Genomic DNA, 17,276 nt, shown 5'->3' on the forward strand with positions numbered 1-17,276 from the left:
TATTATCAGTACTGAGTGCAAGAATTACTGTTTCTGTTAGATTATAAATAAAATCACTCGATCTATCATGATCCTAAAATCTCTATCCCATATCGTTTCGGGGTTATCTTAATTCTTGTGACGAAGTGATATATATCTACTAACCTTGATAGTTTCCTCATTTAATTCTAACGCCTTCAAGTCTCCTCTATTACATCGGTGCGAGGTAAGTACATTACAAGCCACCCCTCCTTTAATTCTCACCAGCCTAACAGCCTTTTTACATCGTCAAAACCCATTCATTCCTCATATTAATGTTTCATTATGAGTATATTATTTTAGTAACTCACAATCTCAAATCCTGACTTGTCAGGTTACTAGCACAATCAAGTCAGAACATGAGCCTATTTAGCGTTGTACCTTATCGGTTCATGATACACCGTTAAATTTTTATTTACCTACTCTTTTTTAAGGCAGAATGGATATAATTAATAAGGTCTCTCAGTCATATGTTCGTAGCAAAAGTGTCATCTGCATGGTGCCAATCAGGACCTCCGGAAACAGTTCCTCGTGACTTTCAATGTACCCCATCTCCAAGATTCAAAATACTTTAAGTAATAAAGTACTCAAGTATATATTTTAAGGAGGTTGAAAATCACTTGAATCTGTTTCCTAGTGTGCAAGAATAATTGAGTGATGCTCTAGCATTGCAATGAAAGTAGATACATCTCCTCTATTATTTATCCACCGCTGTGGGATCCACAGCAGTGGATATGTGAGGTTGCTCTTAGAATATCTACAGGCTTTGATTCATCTCAGTTTTTTTTTATTCATTCAACTAGCCTATTGACAGACCCAAGTTTTAGGAAGAATTAAGGTGATTCGTCAAGCTCAAGTGACGTGGTCGAACTGGCATGCGATATATCTATTCGATTAAGTAAAAAATCTCGGCGGATTTCTAATTTTTAGCGGAAAAAAGGACCATAGACCCTGCACATGAGCCTAAAGAATCATTCCAAACCTAAAAATTGGCAAAATTCAGAGAAATGAAAGCAGAATAGTGTTTGGAGAAAAACCTTGCATTCACTTCAGCTATCGATTTCTGTATTGAATGCAAGGTTTTTTTCCAAACACCATTCTACTTTCATTTGTCTCAATTTTGCCGATTTTTAGGTTTTAGGATGATTCTTTAGGCTCATGCGCAGGGGCTATTGTCCTTTTTTTTTTTTTTTGCTAAAAATTCGAATCTGCTGAGATTTTTTACCTAATTGATGCGATATATTGCATGCCAGTTCGACCACGTCACATGAGCTTGACGAATCACCTTAAACTTAAACAATGATTCTCATCCGGTCTCATTCTTCACCATCAATTTCATGAAGAAGGCTGAGGATCTATGCAGTGATTAACCTTAGTACTCAGATCATGATAATGATCTCTGATTACTTTCATCGGGAGTTCAGATAAAGTTTAGCTTGACAGGTCACAATTTTTGTCGAGGAAAGAATATGTAGATAAACGCTCTCTGGTTGGAGCTAATGTCATCCTCTTAAGTAAACAGAGTTTCCTGGGAAGGATAATTATACTAAGCTAATCTTCTGTTCTCAGAAAATATTCTACGAAAATGCCGAAGTCATCACTTGGAAGGCGCTCCTCTTCCATGCGACCTGTGCGATTATCAGAGGTTGAAGCCAGAGGAGGAAATGAAACGATCAGGTTGGTTCCAATCGCTTTTTTCATTCTAAGCAACTTCAAAAGTCAACCGGAGGCTAAATCAGGAACGCCATTTCTTGGGCAATGTCCTTAATTTCCCTATCATGCTTACTCTCTTCGTTGTTCAGAAAACGAACTATTGCAATTTCTTACAAATTTCAGTAACTTTTCTCCCTATAAAATATTCTGTGAAAATTGCAAGTTATGAAGTTGTATGGTTTCTATTTGGAATAAAAATTGGAGGAAAAATTCTGAAACACTGCAATCATGATACACAGTTTCTTTTTTGAGTTCGCAATTCAATTAAATTCAGTGGTATCATCTCTATTTGTATATTTTTATTAACTACTACTCATATATTTTTTTTATAATTTACCATAATATTTATAAAAGTATATTTTTATTAACTACAACTTATTTTATTTTAAGTACTGCACCTGTCTCACAAGTGTCTTGCTTTTGACAGTGTTGTGTTTATTTCTTTTTGTGCTGTTTGATCAATTTGTGAACATTAAGTAAATTTAAAAAAAAAAAAATCTATAGAAGTGTAGATGGTGTCAGAATACAATTTTCATAATTTTGCTGTAATTTTCAGAAGCTGACAAGATGTAGGTAAGGAAAACTTTCTTTGAAAAATGTTTTAAATTTCCCTGAAATGATAGTCATGTGTCTGCAAAGCACTGGAGAGAGCAGGGACCCTCCAAACGATAGGATTCGTTCACATAAAAAAGTAAATGAGAGAACTTGTATTGAGAGTTCACTATGCAATTAAAATATCACAGTTTTTTCATTCTAACTCGCTCTAATGAGATCGAATTGTCTGTATAAATATTCAAATTTGCATGAGGCAAATTTCAAGAGGTCTCAAGAACGAAGTACCTAAGTTGCAAATCATTAACATTACTTATTTCTTTTAGAAAAGGAGAGCAGAAACGCTCTTTCATCCCGAAGCCAAGTATAGGTGGACATGGAAGATCAAGCTCTGTGGACCGAGACTCCAGGTTTTCGAGTAGAAGTGCCTCCAAAGTAAGCACCGACCACAAATTGAACCGATCCAGAAGTCAAGTCAATGTACGAACACCAGTAGTGCCGATGACACCTCTCTTCAGCAGCAAAGGAGGAGTTCTCCCTCCCGGCAGCACCCTGAGGTAATCTCATGCCCTAACCCAAGGTGTCTAGTTTTTTAAAAACCAGGATTCATCAGGGAAAGAAAATTTACTGTAAAAATCAGGGAATCTATTCAGGCTGTCTACTAGTCCGGAAATAGAACTGATTTTTCGCGAAGCGAGAAATTCAAATTTTTGAAATTTTTCGAATTTCGTCGAATGGAGGTACTGGAAAAGTACTGCATTTTTCTGTTGAGGAGGTACTGAATTTCTTGGGAATGTACTGAAAAAGCACTATATAAGTGCTGATTTTTGGCCAGCCTGTTTTAATAGACATCCTGAGAAGTCCTTCGCAAATACTATCAAGAACTTAACCTGAAAATTTGAGGTGCATGGGTAAAACAGTTTTTATTTCATGAACTGTTAAGTGTCAAAAAACGCAGGGAAATCTTAATGGATTTACGGCGTTCTTGCTTAGCATGGCAGAGTTGTCTATGGTAGATTATCAAATCATGACAAATTACCTGAAGACATTTAAAAGTAAAATTAATCCAAATCATATGGCCTATCAAAACTGAAAGCATCAAACAAACAAATTTCTTCGGAAAATGGCAGCTGACTTTAATAGAGGCTTTAATAATTTTTAACAAAGGCTTTATTCTCTTGATTTACCTCAGCTAGATAGGATAACAGAATAATTATCATAACTTTACGATCTGAATTTTATCCTTTTGTTAAAATTTCAAAATAAATTTTTTCAGACCTAGCCATGGCAGTATTGATCAAAGCAGGTTGAGCAGTATTGGTGTCAAATCTTCGCGAAGAGATATGAGACCTTTGTCAGACAAAACTTTTCAACAAGAAGCTCAGCGTCAAGTAGGTATTTGGAAGATATCTTCCATGATTTTTAAAAAATAATTTTGTCTGCTTTTTCAGAAATTGATCCATTTTGGCGGTGCTTGTTAGGAATGTCTGATGGAGGTTTAATATGTCCAATCAAAAAGGTTTGAAGTTAATACCTACTTCAAAATTTCCAATGTTTAATTTGTCCTGTACCTGTGAAAACTGTTATAGAGGAAGAATTTCCAACTGTTGATTTTTTCCAAGAGTGTGAAGACCTCAGAGATTTTAATGCCAAAAAGGAGGTTGAAGGTAGCCAAAATCGAACATGTTGGAAAAGTGTACTAGATTAAGAATCAGTACAGGGTAATTTAAATCTCCTAATTTCAAACAAGATGGAAAATATGAGAATTCACCAATGATTCTTCTCTCAGACTGTCTAAAAAAAGAAATGATGCAAAAGAGAGATGTGTGCTAATTGTTAGGGAAAATGAAAACTGTAGCCATGTATCAGGTAAATTTCCTAAAATTTTTCGTTTGGAGCATTGTGAAATCATGAGGAGAATTCAGTAAAAGTTTCAACGAATTGCATACATTTGCTCTGACCATAATGGATGAAATGCAATTCTGAGACACCGGAACTGAAAAGTCCCCTTTCTGCTCCCAACGCTTAAATTTTCTCTCACTTTGTTTTTTTGTTTTTTAGACTTATAATTACCATGAGGTTCAAACTAAAATTTTCTGTTTTTCAGGTCACACAGTTCTTTTTGAGGCATCCTCAAGGTCCACTGGTATTGGAGAAACGTACGAGTATCAAACCGATGACAACTGCAATGTTCATAGATCTTGTCAATATCCTGCTCCAGGTCTTCGATGAAACAGCCATGGTTGATCAATCAGATTACATCACTAGGCTTCCCACATTCACAAAACGCTTTGGTTATCGTGGCAAAGTGGAAAAATCTTGGCTCCAAACAGGTACAGGTCTTTTTTTTGTTGCCTTTTTCATTTGAGGTAAAGTATGTCAGATTCGTAAAAATGATCTCTCTTGCATAAAATCACTCTTGAAAGAAATTGAGTCAAATCACTATACCTTATACCAGCTAAAAAACGGTGAGTTGAAAAAAATATATAGCTAGTTCAAGAACGAAAATTTCTGGTTTCCTACTTTCCAACTTGGAATGACTGTTCATAAAGAGATGCAGTTTTTAAGCAAATGATGCATTAGGTGAGGAGGCTCACGAAAGACTTAACAATGATGCTGTAAAACTTGATAACTTTTGAAGGGAAAAAATAAATCTCAAAATTTACTGTCAGTACCTCCTTCTCAGAAATTCCATGATGAATCTTACATATCAGTGGCCAAAGTTGAAAAAATGTACATTTTTATTGCAGTGCTTGGAAATCTCGGAAAATGTATTATTATTATTTTTTAAAAAAGCTCAACAAAATATCTCTTTCAAATTTTCTGCGAATATTTGGACGATTCCTGCCAAACAGAACCAGAGGCAGGTGGGAAAGAAAAGGTGTGCTCGTTAGTCAAGGGCCGCAAAAACGAATGGGAATTATAAAGAGCCAGTGACGTCAAAAGCAACGTTGAGAGCAAAGATGCCCCGTCGCGAAATCATTAACTCATGAGCCTTGTGCACAAGGCTCTAGATGCATGGCCTTGGCTCATGAGTTGACATACAATTGGCACATAGTTCCGTTGGACAGAATGTAAAATCCTGCTTTTCCATTTCTTCAAAGGAAATCACTCTCCCTTTAACATTGTCTCTTGCCCATCTTTCCGGAGCGTACTCCACCTTTTCCACTCATCAGTAATTCCGTTTGGCAGAAATACGTCCAATTTAGATTGTGCAAAAAATTCACCGGGAATCTCAAGTAAATTTGTCGATCAGTTTTTGTCGGAAGGAATAAATCATCTGCAACCTTTGGTGCTTGTTAAATGACTGAAGTTTGATTTTCATTTTTCTGTGGCAGTTAACACACCTCATGCTTGGCCTCATGTTTTGGGACTTCTCCAATGGTTAGTCGAAGTGAATGAACTTTACGAGGATTTCGAGCCCATGCCAGCTTTTTATCAGGACTTTGTCGAGGATCAACCCACAGATGGATCTGAACCTGCAATAGATTTCAAGGTTCGTGATAGTAATCTTTGAATAAGTTTCAATATTTCAGCTGGTTACAAGCATAATTCGACCAATCTCATATTTTTTTGAACTAAGGCTTATTTATTTATTTATTTATTTATATATCTATTTATCTATTTATTTATTTATTCATTTATTCATTCCTTTATTCACTTACTACAAAAACACATTAAATACAAAACAAATTGGTTTACAAGGCTAAGAAAATAGAATAATCGCAACCAGGACGTTTCGGGCCAATTTCATGCCCATTCTCAACTGGAACAAAAACTAAAAAATCAAAAATTAAAAAAAGAAAATGAGCATGCAACCAACCAAGGTAGGAATCAGTGCAAACTGAAAAATAGACTTATCTACTTATTCATTCATTCATTCATTCGTTCGTTAAATCTTGACAGGAACTTTCCCAATACAAAAAAACTAAAAGATGCATGGATTGTCTTTTTCCGCCACCCGATGGGATGACGTCCCAATCAAACGCGTTTGTGAAGAAATGATCGATCCCCATCATCGCTTCATCTCCACACATCTATTCATGTGCAAACGATGGCACGCTCCGGCAACAAGGTTCTGTGACGAAATCATCTTTGCCTCCAGAGTCTCCAAAATGTATACATCTTAGTGCTCAAATGCCCAATCACTGAGAAAAATAGCTCGCGGAGCGAGCCGAATGTCACTCGCGTAGCGAGTGCTCGGGGGTCAAGGGGGCGCAGCCCCTTGGCTGGCCGTGACGGACGCGCAAAGCAAGTCCAGAACGGCTAGTAAAACCATAAAAACCAGAGTTTCAGAAAAGAAAGAGGAACCTAAGGTCTTGACTTGACCTGACCGCATCACTGGAGGCCGTACTTGACCACTGAGCTCAATCAAAAGAGAACGAAGAGGCCGACCCCTGGGGCAGTTACTCTGAGTCACCTTCTCTTTCTTATAGCTCAAGAGAGAAAAGATTAGAGGAAGTGAAATATCAATCTACGGAGTGGATTATATCAATCTAAAGGAGTGTCAGGCTGCCTTTACCTTTAGAAAGGTCCTCCAAAAGATCGATGAAGTGCATCATATTTTTCCACCGTCAAGTTTATAATCGGCGATTTTTATGATGCAAGCATCGGCTCCTTTAAATCATATCATCGATTCAAATCAACTTCAGTTATTCAACGTCATTTATCGCCTTTTTTTTTTTTTTTTTTTTTTTTTTTTTTTTTTTTTTTTTTTTTTTTGAATTTTCGGTTTATTTCTAATTCGATTTTTTTTTTAGATATTTTACCAATAAATGGATAATGTGTAATGTAAGCTTTTCAAAAGTACACCTTGAGTTCGAAGAAGAGAAAAAAAATTAAAATTGCAGTGACTATTCATGAGATGCTCGGATTACCGTGGGAAACCCCGCCTTTTTGAGCATTTTCGGCCGGTTTCCATTTCCGTTTAGCTCCGTAACACATCGATGCACTTTTATTAGTGTTAAGTACTCGAAAGATTACACCATAAGGTTGAAGTAAAGAGAAAAAATTAAAACTTCAGTGACTATTCAGGAGATGCATCGGTTCCCGTGTAATAAATCGTTTTTCGCCGTCATTTTTGAGCATTTCCGGCCGGTTTTAATTTCCGTTTAGACCCGTGCCCCATCGATGCACGTTAGTAAGTGTTTATTACTCGAAAGTATATACCTTAAGGTTGAAATAGGTAGAGAAAATTAGAAATTGCAGTTACAATCCATGGTATGCATCGGTTACGATGTGAAAAATCGCCTTTTTGCGTAAATTTCGAGGATATTTGGTCGGTTTCCGGTTTCCCTCAGGCCGTTAATCGATCGGTGAATGTATGGGAAGCGTTGCTAGTCTGATTTTATACATATTAGAGGGTAGAAAGGGAAAAAATATCGATAATTGAAGAGTTAACTATCGAAAGATTTGGATTTACATGTAAAAATTCGTCTTTTTTTACCATTTTTGACCTTTTTTGGCCTATTTGAATTTTTTTAGGCCCTTAACCGTCCGAGTTCCATTGAAAAAAGTATATGAACCGAAAGTATACATCCTAAGCTTGAAGTAAAAAATAAAAAATCGAAAATCTGAGAGACAGTTTTTTCGAGTTTTCAGTTTGAACATTGAATGGCGAAAAAATCGTAAATTTTAAAAAACCCTAAATTACGGCCATTAGAATAATTTTTAGCTAAATTTCGATGGCATATTCAGAATCTACATGAAAAACTGGTCTAGAAACACTCTTTCAAAGTATGATGGATTGATACAGAGTCTCGCTATGGAGAGTCAAAGAGAGGGAAGTCGAGAAAATGAGAATCGCTAAAACGGGCGTTTTTGAATATCGCTGAAATATAAGCAGTAGCGACAGCAAACAAAATTAATAAAATAAGTAAGGAAAACTGCACAAGAAAAAGTTCAAAAATACGTAAGTAAGAACTCACTTGCGTATATATTGTCAACATAGTGTACGTATTTTGTCAGCTCCATCCACTGACATCCTGAGTGTGCCTGATTATTGCGCTCAGGATTGGCAATTAACGCACAAGTGAAATTTACAAATCATGATGACATTCGGAAAAGCGTTTCTTCATTTTTCCTCCTGTCATATGTCTCCTCTTTTTTTAATAGATTCTCACTTACTGTATTAAATGAGTGCTTGATCAATTTTTAATTTGCTGGTTTGGTCTATGTTTGATTAAAATCAATAAGGAAAACATTTTTTCTCAAAAATTCCTGGCCACAAATGATCTTGCTTTAAACTGTCCCTGATTCATTTAATATTTTCTACTAGAAATCCTACTTATTTTGATCCACATACACCTTTGCAAGTAAATGTAAAAGAACATTTTTAGTTTTTCAAGGAATTTTTAGTGAACTTTGTCTCTTTGTTCCAGCTTTTTCTACCTTTTTTGATGAAGTCCTTTAATGCCTTTCAAACTAAACCTAATTCTGAAATTGAGATCGCCCGGTTAGAAGAGCAGCTTCTAGAAAATATCAGTAAGTATTCTCATTCTTGTGTTACCCTTTCGTAAATACTCTTCCAATTTGAAATAATAGAACTCAACAAAAGGAACGGAAGTATACAGACAATATGTAGGAGGTCAGTCAATCCTCGATATGTAAGCAGTTATCAGAAGTAGCAGGATTTTTTCCACTGGTTTTGCCTGATACTGTTTATTTATAGTTTTATAAATTTATAGATTTGTGGTTTTATAAAACTGAAGTGGAAGTTTAGAACTCTACGGAAGTTGCAGTAGAATTTTTTCAATGACCATCATTATCAAATCTTATAAAGAGTCGATTATTTTAATTGCCTTAGGCATATGGCATTCATGTATGAACTTGCAGCCAATATTATCGGCATAAAATCTTTCTCAGATTGACAGCTGCAGATTAAGAAATGACTCTGTGTTTATTTCCTTGGATAATTATGTTTGTATTTGTTTCTAAATCAATAAAAAAAAAATGTACGGACAATATACGTCGGCAGTTTTTGCTCTGCTATAAATTGTAAGACTCACTTCATGTCAGCCCTGACTTTTCCTCATCACACGTTTTATCTTCTAATATTTTAAGTATTTGTTGTATAAGTATCCTGCATCTATTTCAATATTTTCTGTCTCTTTATTTCAGAGGAGCATGAAGGAGTCAGTGTAGAAGAATTCGATGCTTTGCAAGACGAAGTGAAGGCACTAGATGAAGAACTCAACAGTCCAGAGAATCTCGCTGAGTTAGCAGAATTAGAGGTAATTCTTTCTTTCACTCTTTTGGTTTGCCCAAACTACTGATCTACCTAATCTCTTCTTTGATTCTTATTCTTAATGGAAGTCTTTTTTATCGATGGCCAAAATGCAAAACCACTTCTCTCCATTTGTGACGTTGCAAACTTCCTGTCATACTCAATATTTCCTCTTTGGAAAAATAGTTATCGTAACTTATGGAAAACTTCCTTAATTTTCTTTTCTATTAGCAGAGCATTCTGTATAAATTTCAAGCTATGGGGTTGGCTTGTTTCCCTTCAAAAAATTAAAATCGGAGTAGAAATTTTGAAACACAGCAATAGAAAAACATGTTTTCACACTTCGGCCATTGATATGCTACAAACAAACCTCGTTTTTAGGCAAACGTAGGTTCCAAACAAAATTACACAATTTTTTTTAACTTCTTAAATAAAATGTGTTTCTATTTTCTTCATAGGAATTGAAATCTCAAAAACAGGTGTTGGAAAGCGATTTCAAGAAATTGAAAGACCATAAACTAGGCAATAACAGATACCTGGCAGATTTGAATGATAAAATAGGGGACATCAAAAGCGCTAGAGAAGCCCAAGGTTTGTATCATTCTAATATTAAATCTGTAACAATGGACACCCAATCCTTATGAATGAATGCATCTCGGTATCATACCGGGAATCATCCTAAAGTAAAACTTGGGAGAAATATATTTTCTTTATCACCTGCCTCAGAACCACAGACTTTTTTCTTAAAATTGAATTTTTTTTTCAAAACTTTAGCATATCCTTTCATGGAAAGTTCCGGGATTAATCTCTATGGCTAAAAAAATATTAAGTTAAATTTTCAAGTGATTCTGTTAATAAGTTTTTCAGTGAAAAATTGGACAAGTTTGAAAGTTTTGTGTGCCTTTGATACTTTCACCAGAAGGAGACAAAGTATTTGCAATAAATTGAGAAGTACAATACATGAGAAGATACGAGAGATTAGTACAAAACCCACTGAAGCTTGATCTTTTCAGAGGCAGAGTGTTCAAAGCGACCGATCCTAATGTAAACTTGAGTTCGGCGGAAATGGATTTTTTGCGTCACCGGGTACGGATATCAATTTTTTGTACCCGACCAGAGCCAGATAACTCGCTGAGGTTTCCGGCCAGAACCGGATAATACCCGATCCAGAAAGTGATTTTTCGCGTGAAAAAAATATCCCAATTTCGCGCAAGGCACACTGTGTATTAGAACATCGAGATCGTCATCCACAATGTGGGTGCCTTCGTACCGGCAAGCTCCTTATTTTTCTAAGACTTGCAATGAGTCGGCCCGCTGAAACGAATTAAAAAAGAAATTACCTGGCAGATGAGCAGCGTAGCTTTCATCGGATTCACGGTGTGATGGGCCACAATGTGCAGGCAGAAAGATATTATCAAAAGTGTACACAAGACAAAAGTGAAAAACAGCGCTGCCAACCTCATACTTTTGAGAGCACCATCACCGCTCACGGTCAAAAGTTGCAGCATTTCAAAGTCTGTCTTGACGGCAAGTTGTTTGGTTAATCTCTGTTAATGAGAATCTCTGAGCGAACAGGAGAAATGGATTTTTAAACCGATCACCAACTTAGTTGGCCTTTATTTCGATACTGCGATTACAAACTTCTGCGACATTGCAATAATTGCGGAGGTACGTTTGAGTTAAAAGCGTTATCAAAGGGGAACTTATGCACATGTTGGTGGCATTGGTTTTTTTGTCTCTTCCACCTGCATTTTCGTTTTTGGAAGTGAAAAACGCAGACATGAGGAATTAAGGATCATGTTGCAATCATATTAATCTGCGGAAAATGTACTTAATTCTGGTAATAACAAGTTTCGAAAAGTTGACTAGTGCGCCAAAAAGCACCAAAATATCATCAAAAATTTATCGAGATTTTCACGGCAGAAAAAATCCTATCCAGGGGGTCTAAAAGCAGGATAGCGTGATTATCCGGCCTGATACAGATACCCGCAAAAATCGTATCCGGCTATCCAGATAATCGCCGGATACCTAGCCCAACTCTAATGTAAACTGTAAATGCTAATTTCTCCCTTTTAAGGTAGTATTGGACATTTTAAATAAGTTCAACGTCTTCTGTGTGAGGTTTTGATGAGAGAACACATCTTACAGGACTTACATTCTCATGTTATCCAGAGGTTCATTCTTGAGTCTCCCAACAAAATTACTGTACCAATGTATTTTCTCTCCTATGATCTGCAGAAAAAGAAATCCGAGAATTACAACAGGAAATTGATCAAACTAAAGCTGAAATAGAGCAGCAATGTGTGAGTGTTGCGAAGAAGGAGGTGATGATTCAGGAAATGGCCGATCTGCGACGAGAAATTGCCTATCAAAATGGATGTCTGGAAGAGTACTCAAAAATCGTGTACTCTGAGGATTTAAAGGTTGTTGGTGCTCGCCAAAAAGTAAGTTTTGTCACATCTGTTACTTACAAGGCCATGTATATTAAAAACTAGATTTTCTCAGTTTCCAGGCTACTATGAATTTAAAAAAATGATTTAGGTCTTTAGAAAAACAATTAAAATGTTCAACAAAGTAGTGTATATATTTTTTATTTTTAACACACCGTTGCCATTTTACAATGTGATACCCTGCTGCCAGTTCATGAATTTTACGAGGATGGATTTTCAAGTATAATATAAATTTCAAACTTCTTGCCAATTTCAAACTACTTTCAAACTTCTTCGTGCGCTAAAACTGCTGTGCTCTCAGTTTTCCAAAGTGCTATAGATTTTTAAATTCTGCTTCCGCTCTACAGTTAACAGAAATCAAAAATTGACCGCGAATCCATTACCTTTAAATATGCTCTTTTTTACGTTTTGCAGATTGCAGAGCCTAACTGATCGCGAGTTTAACTGACCCAAAAAAGGGTAGAATATAATCATTTGGTCTCTGAAAATTGTGAGACAGATTTGAAGCAACCTTGAGCTTGCGCCTCCTTGTGTCTCTTTTTCCTTTACCTTGTTATGTGTTTACTGAATATTTTCTCTTTGGTTTCCCAGTTGAATGCTGCCCTTTTGGAGTACAACAAATTGGTCGCGATGAACACACTGGATATACCACAATTGAAAAAAGCCAGAATAGATGTGAATATTCTCCAACTAGGAGCTGCGGAGGAACTTGAAGCTGTCGATGAAACTCTGAAAGAATTGAAAGCCGAGCTGAAGCACTTGAGAACTCAAATGACGTTAGAGCTCGATAGTTTACGAGATCAAGCTATAAATGTAAGTTGAAGCTTTTAGTACTGTGAAGTTTCAGTTCTTTACTTTTGGGGAAAAACTGCCCTGCGATTGTATGTATAATATATTCTGTGAAAACTGGTTTTGATTCCCATGAGACAGTCAAGACCACTCCTGAAAACAGGGAATACACAGTAGCTGTTCATTTAATTCTGTTTTTTTTTTTAAAGACAATTATCTACCAGATAGAGTTAAAGACCAAGAGCAATGATTGTCTTACAGTAAAATATTGGATTTTCTAAAAAAAACTGTCCAAAGTAAAGCTGCAAGATTTTTTTCGTGAATAGAGGAGCAAAAAGTCGTGATGTTGAAGAAGTACCGAATGTAGAAATGTTAAAACTTCGTTTTGTTGCTGAAAACTAATTTTGGGAGCTACATGCATTAATTTTTTCTTAAATACAGTTCGTAACATTCTGTCCGATGTATATTGGTGGGTGCTGACTCCTTCAAAATTGATCCTGGATCTTCAAATTGCTCATATTTTCAAGCTGATAAAAAGTCAGAATTCTCATACCTTTGCCAATCATTCTTTTGTGGATTTGGTGCTTTTTTCCCCCTCTCAAGTGACTTTTTTTCAATAGGGATGAAGATCTTACGCACTGTTACTTTCGAGGTGCCTAGCGTCCAGGAAAATTCAGGGAGAAAAACAAAATATCAAAGAGCCGCAAATTCCCGAGTAAGATAGTGATTCTTTGCATAGTCTCACAAAGCTTCATCACTGAGCCTTTTGGCGCTCTCACCTGATTTGAAGTGAATTTTTCCTTGGAAAATTGAACTCCTGCCGATCCGTATAATTTTATGCGCTGAGCTATGTTTATTTTGAAGTTTCTTTTCATTGGGAAAAAAGGTCAGAGAAAGTCAAGGATTTGGAAAATCCTACGATTAAGGTCAATCAGAGAAAACGTGGAAATGTCAGGGAAAATGATGAAAGTGTCAAATGTTGTAAATAGTTCTTTATTTGCTTTCTAGAATGGGTTTGACGTTTCAAACAATGAAGTTTGCAAGGAAACTATTTCAAATTATGTTTTTTAACCATCTGGCATATCATCAATTGTCAGGAATTTCACAGAAAGGAAAATCAGGGAAATGTCGGGAAATTTCGTTTTCTAAATTCTGTAGCAACCCTGCAACTGTAATTCGTTGTATATTAACCATGCATGCAAACATCATAACTTTAAATTCCAACATTTTCTGTACTTGCTACCCTGTGATTTCAGATTCAAGAGGTTCAAAGCAAAGAGAACGATGAAGTTGGCAGTATCAGCAAAGCTTTACAGGCCAAAGAGAAAGAATGTGAAGATTTCAAGAGGATGATGAGGGAAACAACCGAAGATTTAACGGTCTCAAATGAACAACTACGAAAGAAAATTGACAGCATTCTACAAAGAATGCCAGACCTCAAGAGCTTAGAGCTTGAACTCCATAATAAGCGAAGAGAGTAAGCCCTGTTCTTTAATTTACTAACAGCCTCTGATTAATTCCCTAACTCTACTATCTCAGTTCATTGAGATTTAATAAAGAGCATGGGTAGTAGGGTGTCCCAAATTTGAACCATCCAAAAGAATTTTCAGGATCATCGATGTTCAATGTTGTCACTGAGTTAAACATTCGTAAAGATGTGAGCAACCGTTCTTGTATTTTGGTCCGCAAAACCGATTTGGGGCACTTACCCTCCCTCCCCCCCTCCCAAATTCCAAACCCGTCACGTTATCAATACAGACTTTTCTGGGGGGATTCAGGGGGTCGTAAGGACTCCTTATGCCAAAAATCAGGTTTTTATTGATTTTTTCCCTTAACTTTTGTACAAGCCCTGGACTAGTTGCTTAAGAGCGAAAAATAGAGTTATTTGTCGATTTTAAGGGATTTGAAGTAAAATTTTAAGGTTTGCAACTGCAAAAAAAACATTATTACTTGTAAGTATACTATGCAAAGTGACAATAAAAAGCAATTTGATGCCTGTAATCGCTGCTAACTGCCTTTAAAGTTGCGTCCAAAATGCTAAAAGCGAGTCTCAAAATGTTGCTCGACTAAGTGCAGCACTAATATCATCCATTTGACGCAATTTGGGGATATTAATGTTTATACAATGCACTATAAAACCATCGAACATCGATGATCGAAATTTTTGAATGTTTCAAATTGGGACAAGTAGGCGGTGAGGTACTGAGACAAGACTCTGAATGAATCCATTTGTATAAAAATAAATGAACACAGGTTTATTCAAATGAATGAAGCTGTAACATAAGTAGGGTCTGTATTCATTTTAAAGTTTGCCAGCCTATTTTAAGCTCCTGCTTGTCTTTGAATTAAGAAAAATGGCCCAATTATTTCGCTCGGAATTCGCATCTAAATTCTGCTATGCTACAGTGCCAAGGAAGAACGATGTATGAACATTTAAGAGTTACCAAATTTCCCCAAGTAAAACATGTATTTTTTAGGAAAGTTACGCAAATTTTTCCTCAAAATTGTCTGATTTTTCCAAACGATATTTTAAATTATTTTGATTTTTGTTGCAGAGTCCTTTGTAGCTCAGCTCAATTGTATAAGTATTGTTCCATGATTCTTTTTGTGCAAATTCTGACTACATTTTTTCTCTTTTCAGTTTGGAAAATGCCACTGCTGATGTCAAGCTCATAGAAAAGAAAACCTTGGAATATTCGACTACATGCAAAGCCGTCTATGAAGAATTTGTCAGGAAAACAGAGGTGAGATGGCACAGAGATTCCGAAAGTTCTTAGGGCTCCCATTTTACAATCAGTCTCCTTACTTTGAAAACATCTCAGGGTCGTATTCCAGGTTGTTCCCTGAACAGCTCCTCTCTGTAGGAAACCCTGTTTGGTCTACATTGAGACTAAAGGAGATTCAAGGAGATCCTTAATCATGAAAGGACAATTATTTTTGTCAACCTCGAGTAAAATTCAGCAGAAAAACTTTGGAAATGGATCCTTGCTAGGGATTAAAATGAATTGCTGCTGCAAAAGCTACAAAATACGGAAGAAAAAATCCTATGACTTAATCAACTTCAAGGTTGGTGCGAAGCCATCTTCAAATTTACCAAATCAGCAATTAATGTTCTTTAGTACTAGGTATTTTTTTTAATGGCAAATAATTTTGATTCCCTTCAAGGATCCATTTTTAAAGTTATACTTACTGCTGAATTTTACTTAAATTGGCAAAACTTGACCTTAATAATATGATGATATGTTAAGGATCTTTTTGAACTTCCCCTAATCACAAGGTAAACCATATTGACAGTGAAACTAACTACCAGACCACATATCTTGGTTTGCGACGTTGTAGACTTCCTGTCATACTTTATTTTTTGAGCGGAAGACTACTCAACGTCAATTCTTGAAATCTTGTATTTTTTTTCTCTCTACGCTAAGAAAACTTTGTGAAAATATCAAGAAATGATATTGAATTGTTCTCCTTGAAAAAAATAAAATGGAAGCGGAGATTTTTAAAAGCCACAAACAAGGTACGTTGTCTGGTAGTTTCACCGTCGATATGAGGCCTCCTAAGGAAAGGAGCTTTTTAACGATAAATGGATTGCATTTTGCGAAAAGGAACCACAAGCATTCCAATGTTGCTAAGATTGCGCAACCTTTTTTGACCTTGCAAATAGAAACTGATCATCTGAAAAAGTTTTATCTTCTCTTCCTATGAATTATGAGTTCAAGACGAAAATCACCTTTGTAAATTTAATTTTTTGCATGATTTCTGTAATTTTGTGCAAAGCATTTAAGTCGTTCAATCCTAGCAACATTGTAATGCTCTTGGTTCCTTTTTGCAAAATGCAATCCAAATATGAGCCTCATTTTTCCGAGTCATTTATGAGAGAGACACAAGTGGTTTGAATCAAAATTAATTTTCAAATCAATAAAAATTTCAATTTTCAATAAAATTAATTTTTGAAATCAAATTAGTACAGGTTAAAGTTTCAATGTAAAATTCAGTGAGTCAATAATCTCAGAAAATATTAGGTGTGCATGGCTCAGGATCAAGTAATGATCGTTAATCCTGTAGATCTTCAAAAATTATCAGATCTGTATCAACGCCAAATTTCTTCACTGTGCACCATAATAATAGAGGTATTGCCCTTTGAAAAACACAGTGATTAACATTATTGACTGCTGCAATCCCACCATTGAGGTGTATTTAGGGTGGAAAACAGAGAGACATATCATAGTTATTTTTTCTCAACTGGGGAAGCCATTGCTGTAGTTGTCCATCATGGGCAGCTTTATTGGAGCGGCATGAGTTTCAAGTCAAAGCATTGTTATTGTTACCTTCTACGTTCCTGCCCATTTGGTTGGCTGGCCCTTAGAGCAAACGTACATGAAAATAGCTCATTTTGCCAGCTCCAGAAATTCATATAGCTATCGGTAAGGGTTCTCCTTTGGCTCCTACTTTTTTTAGTGGAACTGTTTTGATAGCTTAGTTCCTATGTTGTCAGTTTTATGAATTTTTAATAGTTGTATCATCTATTG

The 17,276-nt window shown here is 36.0% G+C and overlaps 1 protein-coding gene across 1 annotated transcript in view; it reads left to right on the forward strand.

Moving 5' to 3' along the window:
* LOC109033323 (kinetochore protein NDC80 homolog) overlaps positions 1–17,276 on the forward strand; it is a 21,019-nt gene continuing 3,743 nt past the window's right edge. Inside the window, exons 1-13 of the mRNA XM_019045899.2 lie at positions 1–205; positions 1,588–1,695; positions 2,610–2,840; positions 3,560–3,674; positions 4,391–4,616; positions 5,622–5,779; positions 8,664–8,766; positions 9,403–9,515; positions 9,967–10,099; positions 11,747–11,952; positions 12,550–12,771; positions 14,004–14,224; positions 15,389–15,491. Coding sequence (XP_018901444.2) covers positions 1,604–1,695; positions 2,610–2,840; positions 3,560–3,674; positions 4,391–4,616; positions 5,622–5,779; positions 8,664–8,766; positions 9,403–9,515; positions 9,967–10,099; positions 11,747–11,952; positions 12,550–12,771; positions 14,004–14,224; positions 15,389–15,491 — 1,923 coding nt within the window. The 5' untranslated portion in view covers positions 1–205; positions 1,588–1,603. The remainder of the gene's footprint in view (positions 206–1,587; positions 1,696–2,609; positions 2,841–3,559; positions 3,675–4,390; positions 4,617–5,621; positions 5,780–8,663; positions 8,767–9,402; positions 9,516–9,966; positions 10,100–11,746; positions 11,953–12,549; positions 12,772–14,003; positions 14,225–15,388; positions 15,492–17,276) is intronic.

This window comes from Bemisia tabaci, chromosome 10, assembly GCF_918797505.1.
Source record: "Bemisia tabaci chromosome 10, PGI_BMITA_v3".
Taxonomy (NCBI): Eukaryota; Metazoa; Arthropoda; class Insecta; order Hemiptera; family Aleyrodidae; genus Bemisia; species Bemisia tabaci.